Source organism: Echinops telfairi, unplaced genomic scaffold (assembly GCF_000313985.2).
Source record: "Echinops telfairi isolate 266 unplaced genomic scaffold, ASM31398v2 ScPeMD7_7473;HRSCAF=8511, whole genome shotgun sequence".
NCBI lineage: Eukaryota > Metazoa > Chordata > Mammalia > Afrosoricida > Tenrecidae > Echinops > Echinops telfairi.
In genome coordinates this window covers 9,564,470-9,576,037 of record NW_022111377.1, presented here as the reverse complement: position 1 = coordinate 9,576,037, position 11,568 = coordinate 9,564,470, and the positions used below count along the sequence as shown (strand labels likewise).

Below are 11,568 nucleotides of genomic sequence, written 5' to 3'. Positions count from 1 at the left end.
ATGTGAAGAAAGAAAAAACCATCTTTGGCAATGACATATCAGACAAGGTACTAATATCTAAAATCTATAGAAAAGTTCAACACCTCAACAAGCAGAAGATGAATGATTAGATTTGAAAATGAGCAGAGACATGAAAAGACAGTTTACCAAAGAAGACATCCACATAGCCAAGAAACATCTGAGGAAAGGCTCCCAATCACTAGCCATTTAAGAAGTGCAAATGAAAACAATAATGAAATATCACCTCACTTCAGTACTGAGAGCAATGTTAAAAAAAACAGAAAGCAACAAATGCTGGAGAGGGTTCAGAGAGATAGAAACCCTCATACACTGCTAGTGGGACTAGACAAGCACTATAGAAAGTGGTATGGTGCTTCCTCAAAATGTTAGAAATATAAATATAATATATATTTAGGGTACATATAATGTACCCTAAAGAAATAAGAGTGGTAGTCAGGATAGACAGATACAAGCCCATGTTCACTGCTAGACTGTTCACAATAGAAAAAAGAGGGAGACAACCTAAATGTTCATTGGTGAAAGGATGGGGAAATAGAGTCTGACACACATACGCAGTAGAACACACTACACACCATTAACAGACTAAGGATGAATAGAGGGAACACTCATACGTGATCCTGCAGGACATCCTGCTGAGTGAAATGAGTCAATGACAAAGGACAAATATTGCATGCAACCACTATTATAAAAAAAAATCTGAACAGATTTTTACACTAAAAGAAACAGACTTTGCTAGTTACCAGGGGTAGGAGAGTAAGGGAGGGCAGGAACGTCACAGGTGGAGAGACAAATGTTAACTTAGGTGAAGGGGAAGAGGTGCAAAACAGTCATGGAATTAGAGCTAGCTATTGCATGGCTTGATGAGTTGTTGAATGGTAAAACTGATGGCCTGCTTTGTAAACCTTTACCTAATTCACAATATATTTCTAAAAAGATTTCCACTACTCAGCATATTCTTTGACAGAGCTCACAACAAACCACTCCTCTTTAGCTTTGGACTTCCAAATCTGAAATAGCACAGGCTGTGGAAGTGGAGAAAATTGGGATATGGCTTTGGGTACACACAGAATGACGTGTGCTCCTCTCCTCTGCATCTCCGGAAGTGGCGTTTTGACCTGGAAGGCCTTCAGAAGGCCCCAACTCAAGGTGACTCCATGCATAGTGGGACTGGACCGACTCCTGGTCCGTCACAATCTAGAAGCTCTGTTGAAACCTATTTAACATCACAGCAATACTCAAGCCTCCACTGACTGATGGCCACTCATGAGTTGCATAGGCCAGGCATCAAACCCTGGTCTACCACCGAACCACTAATGCTCCTGATCTGACTCTACTCATGCTGAATGTAAGGGAGTGTCAAAACATGCATGAAAAAAATCCAACCAGCCTGACCCCCACCCTGGAAATGTGTCCTGCAGAGAATGACACCAGACCTTCTGGTGGGAGAAAGGAACTGACCTACCATACCCAGATGGAAGCGGGAGCAAATGAAGGGAGAGGAAGAGACTGGAGCCATCCTGGCCCACCAAGCCTTGAGGACGATATCCCCGCTCAGAGTAGCCAATGCACAGAGAGGACCCTATGGCTGGCCCCATCCCACACTGACTTATAGCCCTACAGGGGACAACACTGGAGACACACTAGGGATTGTGGCCGATCTGACCCCACCACACCAAGGCAAAACACTAGTATCTGGGGTCTTAAAGGCTTGAAGGTAAACAAGTGGCCATCTAGCTCAGAAGCAACAAAACCCACACGGAAGAAGTACACCATCCTGTGTGATCACGAGGTGTCGAATGGATCAGGTATCAGGCATCAAAGAACAAAAAAATCATATCATTGTGAATGAGGGGGAGTGCAGAGTGGAGACCCAAAGCCCATTTGTAGGCAACTGGACGTCCCTTTACAGAAGGGTTGCGGGGAGGAGACCAGCCAGTCTGGGTACAGTGTAGCAATGATGAAACATACAACTTTCCTCTAGTTCTTAAATGCTTCTTCCTCCCCCACTATCATGATCCCAATTCTACCTTACAAATCTGGCTAGACCAGAGGATGTACAATGGTACAGACAGGAACTGGAAACACAGGGAATCCAGGACAGATGATCCCGTCAGGACCAGTGGTGAAAGTGACGATACCACTGGTCCTGAAGGGATCATCCACCCTGGATTCCCTGTGTTTCTAGTTCCAATCTGTACCAGTGTAAATCAGCTGGTCTAGCCGGATATGTAAGGTAGAATTAGGATCATGATAGTAGGGATGGGGTGGGGGAAAGGGGGAAGGGAAGCATTTAGGAACTAGAGGAAGGTTGTATGTTTCATCTTTGCTACACTGCATCCTGACTGGCTCTTCTCTCTGCAACCCTTCTGTAAGGGGATGTCCAGTTGCCTACAGATGGTCTTTGGGTCCCCACTCCACACTTCTCCTCATTCATAGTGATATGATAATGGGAAATTTTTAAGATTTTTATTATACTATTGTACAACCCAGAAAGAAGTAAACTAGTTCTGCCATCTTAATTCAGACTCGGGAACCTTGGCATCAAATCAAAGGTTGGTGGTTCAAATCCACCCAGCAGCTCCATGAGAAAAAGGGCGGATAATTTGCATTTGAATAGATTACAGCCTAAAACCCCCATGGGACAGTTCTGTCACATGGAGTCACTAGGAATCAGAACCAACTCAACCACACCCAACAACAAAAACAACAACAACACTCAAGGTTACTGGTCCCTAGGTAGACAAAGCATGCATGATCCACTGCTAACCTAAAGGTTGTCAGGTCCATCCTACCCCGTGGTGCTTCAGAAGAAAGACCTGGAAACCTGCTCCCACATGGATTACAGTGAAAAAAACACCATGGATCAGTTCTATTTCATAACACACAGGATCACCATCAGTCAGAATCAACTTAGCAATAACTAGCAACAGCAATCCAAAGGTTTACAACTTGGGGTTGACATGAATTGTCACATTATGGTTGTGCCTGCCAACGTGATACACATGTGAACTGCCCAGAAAAAGACTTGATTTAGCTTAATCCTAGTCGATGCTCTTTTATGGGTGCTTGAAACAGAAACTTCCTTTACAATTTTATCCATAATTGCTGAGGTTTTGTTGTCTCATAAGACTATGTTTCTGGCAAATGGCAATGGTTTAAACATGGGCTACATAAAATGGAGGGGCAGTTAAAAATAATTATTGAGGAAAAAATTAAGCAGGCAGAACATGGCTGTGAAAGAACCCTTAGAGATGGCAAACACACTAGATATTTAACCAGCTAAAAAGCTTCATTCTCCATTTGTTGTCTACGCTGTAAATTTTATTAGTGCTATGCCCATAAGCAAATCATTGAGCATAATAGAGGCAGCCAGAGGGCTGCAAACCACAGTTTAAATGATGCAGAAATGACAGAGGAAGCAGGCCTATTCAAAGGATTAATAGCTAGCTGGGGCAAATTGAAGGTCCAAGATATTGTCAGGGGATATGAACCCCAGCTGGATTTTGTATCCTAAATTGCCCACAATATGGCAATGATTGCTATTCCATGAGTAAATCACTGCATGGGAGAGGAGTTTTGTTTGGTTTTTCTTCTCACATAAGAGTGTATAGTTGTCCAAAAAAAGATTGTATAGTTGTCGTATAAAGAGACAGCTGAAAGTGTTCAACTCTGAGCAGGGACTCCATAACCTCAGTCTGTTTATGATCATGCTTTCCACAAACTGAGCGATTACCTGCGCCAGGCCCAGGATCTACAACCACAAAGCTAGTGTATCTTTGATGCCAACCTGTCAAAATTGATCAGGTAGTGTAGTAGCCCACTGCCCCCACACCTGGGCACTCCAGTGCATTTTAGAAAAAATGACAAATTACATCTTTCTATTGAGAAAGGTGGAAGAGACCCTAATAATGGAGAATACACTTAACATAGAAACAAATTGGCCTAACGGTCCCATTGATTTTAGATTACTTGTCTGCCTCCTAATTGGCTCAGGCCTCAGACCGAGTCAGTTTGCATCACTAAGCTAAATAATGGTGATGAGAGCATGTCAGCATTCTTTATCATCAACTGCAGTTCTGGTTCTATCTCATCACCTTCTCCTTCATCGCTTCTGCACTTGCTAATCTCATTGATCCAGAGGTCTGATTCAATCACTGAAGGAATTGAACCTTCAGCAACCGACACCAGCCATCAGGAGTCCCTTGGTGGCGCACATGGTGGGCTTGTCTGTTGTCCAAAGAGTTGGGGGTTGCGTCCACTTGGAAGAAAAGCCTGGCCAACTACTTCTCAAAGACTGCAGCCTTGAAAACGGAACTCAATGACAAAGAGTTTGGTTTGGGGGGGTTGTAGCACCTGCTGATTTCTTTGGTGTAAACATTCCCATGTTGGTCTATTTCAAGGTATCAATGTTATACTGCCAACCCCCAAGGTAGGCAGAAATACTCAGTATGACACCAGTGTAATATTTTCCCTTATAGATACAATAAATCTCAAAACCAAAACACCAAACTCACTGTCATCAGGTTGACTGGATGAATGGAAAGACAAGAAAAGGCAAGGAAAAAGGAAAAAAAAGGATGGAGGGAATTTTGCTTTTAGATGGAAAGTACTAAAAACAAGTGGATGAATGCCATCCACAGCTCTTAGGCGCTTTATACATCTAAGTCACGTATTTCTGCTTTCAGAGAAAAAATGACCCCTATGCTCTTGCATCCCTGGTGTCCTTTGAAGTCAAGAAGATGCCTTATAAAGATCAGCCAGAGAAACTCCCACAAGGCAGCATCGCAGTGAGTATCTTTACAAAGAGCAACACATGTGGGAGAAGCAGGCGGCAGTCTGCTTCCATAAAGATTTACAGCTTGGGAAACCCTCTGGGGGCAGTTCTACTGTGTCCTACAAGGTCTTGATGAGCCAGAACCAATCAATGAGTCTGGTTTTGCCATGGGTAGAAGAGGTTAATTGGGGGTAGGGAGGTAATTGCTTAAGTGGTACAGCATTTTTGTTAAGGGTGGTGAAATTATTTGAAAATGGATTGTGGTGATTCTTGAACAATACGGTGCATGTAATCAGTGGCACATAAAAATGGTTGGAATGATTCATTACACATATTTCACAATTACTTTAATTTTTAAATGATTTTAAACATTTTAAAATGTTGACAGTATGCCATTAGGAGCAGAAACAAGTACTTAAATTATTTAAAAAATCAACAGAAACATAAAAATTTCAAAAGAGCAGCATGAATAATTAATTGAAATTATACTTTTTTTAAATACTATTCAACATATGCTACATATAAGTGTTTCTACTGATGGGAGGAACGCTTCACTCTTAGACCCCTATTTCCTCTTTCAGCCTTGGGAAGTGCCCTAGAGCCTTTGATCTGGGTTCAAACTTCCCATCGACATTTCTACCCAGAGCATAACCCGACAGGATCAGTCCCTTTTTCTTTTTCCCTCAAAAGATCTGTTTTGGAAACGTCCAGATAGCAGCGATTGTTGAAATCATACAGAATTCTTTTCATTTTAATGGTACCACAAGAAGTCAAATGGGCAGGAAAGAAAAGACTTCCTTAGTGACTCTCTGCTGGAGGCCAGCGATTTGAACTTGGGGGATCATTTCTCCTTTCTATGCAAAGACACCTACTTAGGTGCTGGGGAAAGGAATGCACTGAGCCTCCTTTGAATTGGTGTGTTAAATGGTGGCTGTTAGATATTATTAGTGGTGGTGGCGGTGGTTTCCAGTAAGTCCGTTCTGACTTAAGGCAAACCCGTGTGCACAGAGGACCGCCCATAGAGGTTTCAAGCTTTCAGAAGCTGTTCACCAGGTGCCCTTGAGTAAATTCGAATTGGCTACCATACTGCTAGTAGTTGAATGTAAACTGTTTTGAGTCTTCTCTACAAGAGTGTAGGGTCCCTAATGGTTAGCTATTAATGCCACCCACCCCGCTTCAAAACAAAAAAAGCACCCACAACAAACTCACTGACATTGAGTCCATTCAGACTCATAGGGACCCGACAGGACAGGGTAGAACTACCCCATGGGTTTCTGCAATTGTAGCTGTTTATGGGAGTAGAAAGCTTCATCTTTCTTCCGTGGAGCAACTGGTGACTTTGAACTGCTGACCTATGGTGAGCATCCCAATCCTTAACCCACTATGCCACCAGGGCTCCTGACACCAAGATACCTGCTACCGTACAACCTCTGTCATCATCCTCAGAGAGAACGGAAAAATGAATGAAAACGGTTAACTAGGAAGGGGGAGCAAACCTCTGCCTTCAAAGTTCTGTGGGAAGATGATCTGAGCTAGGGCTCTGGAAAGCAATAAGCTTCGAGCATTCCTCTTTTAGCTCTTCAATAGATATGAGAGGGGGCTTCAAACCGTTCTTGGAAAGATGTAATTACAAGATCATGAACTTTTTCCATAGACTTGTTGAAGCACTCTTGCTATTTACAAGTCCTCACTTGGTCCCAGGTGCTGGGTACACAGAATGTGTTTTGCAGATGAGGAGCATCAGCATTGCCTGGGAGACTAGTACAAGCACAGACTCAATTACACTCCAGATTTACTGAGATGGAATTTTCAGGTTCCTAGGATTCCCATATGATGCATATGCACAGTAAAGTTTGAAAACCACTGTTTGTGGTTGTATATAAATTAATATGATCATAAATCTTTTTTTCCTTTGAAAATTGTACTTTTTTTCAAATCATTTTATTAGGGACTCATACAATTCTTATCACAATCCATACATACATCAATTGTGTAAAGCGCATTTGTACATTCATTGCCCTCATCATTCCCAAAACATTTCCTCTCCACTTAAGCCCCCAGCATTAGGTCCCCATTTTTCCCCTCCCTCCTTGCTCCCCCCTCCCTCATGAGCCCTTAATTTATAAATTACTATTTTGTCATATCTTGCCCTGTCCAACCTCTCCCTTCGCCCACTTTTCTGTTGTCCGGTCCCATAAATCTCTTATTAGGCTGAATCTTAAAAATTCATTATGATATAACCTCCTCTCTGGGGCACAGACAAGAAGAAAAGTGGGTGAAGGGAGACATCGGACAGTGTAAGACCCGACAAAATAATAATTTATAAATTATCAAGGGTTCATGAGGGATGGGGGAGGGGTAGCTTGGAGGGAGGGGAAAAATGAGGAGCTGATACCAAAGGCCTAAGTGGAGGGCAAATATTTTGAGAATGATGAGGGCAATAAATGTACAAATGTGCTTGACACAATGGATGGATGGATGGATTGTGATGAGCTGTATGAGCCCCCAATAAAATGATAAAAAAAAATCATTATACTTTTTAAATCTTTCATTGCGAATCTAAAAGCCTGGTGGTGCAAGGGTTAAACAACTTGGTTGCTAACTAAAAGGTCAGCAGTCAAACACAGCAGCCACTCCAAGGGTGAAAAGACTGGCCATTCGCTCCCATAAAGAACGCGCTCTTGGAAACCCATCCGGGCAGTTCTGTTCTGGCTCAGAATTGACTCAACAGCCTATGGAATTTGTCAGTCCATATTTTCAGTCATTTAAATGAAATCTTTCAGTGATCGGTGATTCTCAACCATGAGTATACAACAGAATCATTACAGGTGTAACTTAAAATAGATATTCAGGCTAAAGGTCTTCCCAAATATTGAGACTGAGTAGGCCTGAGGTGTGGCCAAGGAGGCCTGCTGGCGCAGAGGTTAAAAGCACTCGGCTGCTAATAGAAAGGAAAGAAAGGTCAGAGGTCCAAACTCACCAAATATTCTGAGAGAAAAAGATGTGACAGTCTGGTTTCATAAAGATTCCAAAATCCCACACCCACTGTATTGAGTTCATTCTGAGTCATAAGAACTATTATGGAGGGTTTCTGAGATTGTATATCTTTTACAGGCTCATCTTTCTCCTATGGAGTGGCTGGTGGATGTGAACCACCGACCCTGTGATTAGCAGTCCAAAAAGTTACTCACTGCACTCACAGGGCTCCTTTCCATAAAGATTGCAGTCTCGGACAGCCCCTCTGGTTGTCCTCCCCGGTACTGTCCTCCAGCGTCCCTATGAATTGGAATCAGAAATGACTCAAGAGCGGGGGTGGACATGGGGGTGGGGTTTCACACTGGTTTAAAATCTCTGCAAATAGTGATTCTGGTGTGAAGCCAGCTTTGAAAACCTCGAGCATGCAGGCAGCACCAAAGAAAGTCCACGGAGACCAAAGAAACTCTGTGAGACCATCGGGGAAATCACTCAACACCTTGAGGCTGTTAACATATGCCTGAAGAAGCGTGAAGAGTAATACAATGATTTTTATAAAGCCCTAGCATCGTATCTGAAGCAAAGTGATATCTCAGTAAACTTTAGCAACCTTCCCCAAATAGCGGACTTTCTCTGGCTAAATTGCAAGCCCAGATTAGAAATAGCAATTAATATGTGCACAGTCAAAATGTTTGCGTAAACCTTGGTGGTATTTTGAAGCAAGGACTACCACATCTTTCTTCATTTAGACTCTCTCTCTGTCTCTCTTCCTCCCCCCTCTCCTCCCCTCTGTCTGCTGCATTATGTGCAACCTTGGAAACAAAGGCTTGGGTTTTTAATATACAGTGCTTGTCCAAAGAGGTTCAAAGCCTTGTGGTTCTAAGAGAGATAAATCTAGGCTGTCTTTGTTTACTCTGAGCTTCTGTTCCATAGCAGAAACACATGTTATCGGCGATTCCGTCAACTGAATCGCATCTTTCTGTGCTGGCCACGGGTGACCGCCTGCTGTTCTCAACACATCTGAGAAAATCCATACAATGAGCAGATACAGGCTGCGCCACCCCACCCCACCCCACAATACAATGCATGAAAAACAAGCAAGGAAGAATTCATGTTATCTGATGTAGATGATTTACCACACCATTTAGGTAAAGGTTCTTGGGAAAACGTTTAGGAAAAGGTACTTTCAAACCTCGCGCTAATGGCTTGCTGGAGAACTTGGGAGTATAACTGTAACTCGGGGCCATTCTTGCTGCGGCTTGATTGGGCAACTGACAGTCATTTGTGACTAGTGATTTCTTCTCAAGATCTTCTCATTCTTATCTTGGGAAAAGAGCCCAGTAGAAGGTACATTTGTTACTTTCAAGAAACCGTTAGAATAAGTCATTTGGAAACTATCAGCACCCCCAATCCATACTTGGTAAATGGGTGGGGGAGTGCCTTTGTACCTTCTTCTGCAAGAAGACTAGACAATATGAACTTCCTAGACTCTTGGGTGGGATGACTCATTTGTTTGTGTTCTTGCTTCAGTGTGGTCCGAACGCAGTCCTCTCTCGGGGTGTACAAAGCAGTGCAGAGTGAAGGACAGAGCAACCCTGCTCTGTGCACACTATGTGTGTGTGTATCAAATGAATTTCTCATGCAGCGTCACACATGTCATGTTTCGAGGTGAGGGAAAGGTTACATGATGCAAAAGGGATAGGAGTGAATATTTTCATCATGAAAGCCCAGCCAAGAAAAAAGAAAATTGTTAACTGAACGCATTCTTTAGGTCAGCAATGAACTTTGGTTGGTATTTTAGACCATGCATCTAAAGCCAAAAGTGCATGATGTATCTCTAGGAGTGTCATTGTCTATTTTAACTCCAAAGGTTATGATAAACTATTTCATGAAAATTCTTACCCCCAAAATCACCCATAAACTGCGTAGCCTTTTGGGCTTTGAGACTTGTTAGCCAAACTTCAGCTCATTACAATGTAATTCAGCTATTAAACTATTGTTTAGAATTCAAACTTATGGAAGAAACTGCTTGTTTCATTTTTATTTCAATGTTAACAAAGCATGTGTTCCACTGAATCATTTGATGTTATGATTTTGTTCAAAATGGCAATGTTGGGTAGGTGCCTTGATACATTTATTTAAAACATCCTGTGACCCCAATGAAGTATGTTTACCCAAGATTTTGTGATATATAAATACAGATGTCCACATTAATTATAGTTGCAAATACAAGGGAGCTTTTCCCTTCTACCTTAGTACTTGGTCAAAATATACAAAAACATATCATAAATGTCATTGACAAAATGTAGGCATATTAAAGGTTTATTTATGTTCTTGTAACCTAACAAAGAACAATAAGATTTATGGCACAATGAAGGTAAGATTAAATGTTCCTTTCTTAGTACCACTTTAAGAAAATTAAAACCTTTTACAAGGGGCCCTGGTGGCCCAGTGCTCAAGCACTCAGCTGCCAGGTGAAAGGTCGGCAGTTCGAACCCACCAACCACTCCAAAGGACAAAGACATGGCTGTCTGCTTCTACAAAGATTTACAGCCTGGGGGGCCTTGGGGGAAGCTCGGCTCTGCCCTACAGGTGCACTATGAGTCATAATCAACCCCAAAGATATGGGTAAATAATGTACAATTTATAGGTCCCACTTCATAAAATTACAGGTAATTATAAGAAGTGAATTGTAAAAGTTTATACTATTTATTTAAATTGCCAAAGTGCTTGATACATTCTTTTAAAATCAACACAGTTCATTTATTAATTGGTGTGTATTTGCATTTTCTCCCTAAGTTTTTTAAGTACTTCAGTTACTCAACAATAGCTAGTTTTGTTTCTTAAAGCATTTGAAATATCTCAAGTCAAACTTGTGTTGTTAAAGGAAACATTTATTTCTAAATGTAGCTTCTGCCTTGGACCCAACTTATCGGTGTTAGGCAGTGCTATCAAGTCCGCCACAACTCACAGCAACACCATGTACAACAGATTGAAGCGACGCCCGGTCCTGTGCCATCCTCATATTGATACGCTTTAGCCCATGGTTGCAGCCACGGCGGCCATCCATCTTTTTTTTTAATCCTTTTATTAGGGGCTCATACAACTCATCACAATCCATACATACATCAATGGTGTAAAGCACATTTGTACATTCATTGCCTTCATCATTCTCAAAACATTTGCTCTCCACCTAAGCCCCTGGCATCAGCTCCTCATTTTTCCCCTCCCTCCACTCTCCCAGTATCACCACTCCCACCACTGGTCCTGAAGGAATCATCCGTCCTAGATTCCCTGTGTTTTCAGTTCCTGTCTGTACCAGTGTACATCCTCTGGTCTAGCCAGATTTATAAGGTAGAATTGGGATCATGATAGTGAGGAAGGAGGAAGCATTTAGGAACTAGAGGAAAGTTGTATGTTTCATTGATGCTAAATCACACCCTGAGTGGCTCATCTCCTCTTTGAGACCCTTCTGTAAGGGGATGTCCAGTGGCCTAAAAAATGGGCTTTTGATCTCCACTCGACACTCCTCCCCTCACTATGATTTTTTGTTCTGATGATGCCTGACACCTGATCCCTTCGACACCTCGTGATCACACAAGGCTGGTGTGCTTCTTCATGTGGGCTTTGTTGCTTCTCAGCTAGATGACCACTTGTTTACCTTCAAACTTTTAAGACCCCAGACACTATATCTTTTGACATCCAAGCACCATCAGCTTTCTTCACCACATTTGCTTATTCACCCACTTTGTCTTCAGCAGTTGTGTCGGGAAGGTGAACATCATAGAATGCCAATTTAA

The 11,568-nt window shown here is 42.2% G+C and overlaps 1 protein-coding gene across 1 annotated transcript in view; it reads left to right on the top strand.

The window, feature by feature from the left end:
* ITGA8 (integrin subunit alpha 8) overlaps nt 1-11,568 on the top strand; it is a 272,754-nt gene that overhangs the window by 251,501 nt on the left and 9,685 nt on the right. The window contains exon 29 of the mRNA XM_004712640.2: nt 4,707-4,808. Coding sequence (XP_004712697.2) covers nt 4,707-4,808 — 102 coding nt within the window. The remainder of the gene's footprint in view (nt 1-4,706; nt 4,809-11,568) is intronic.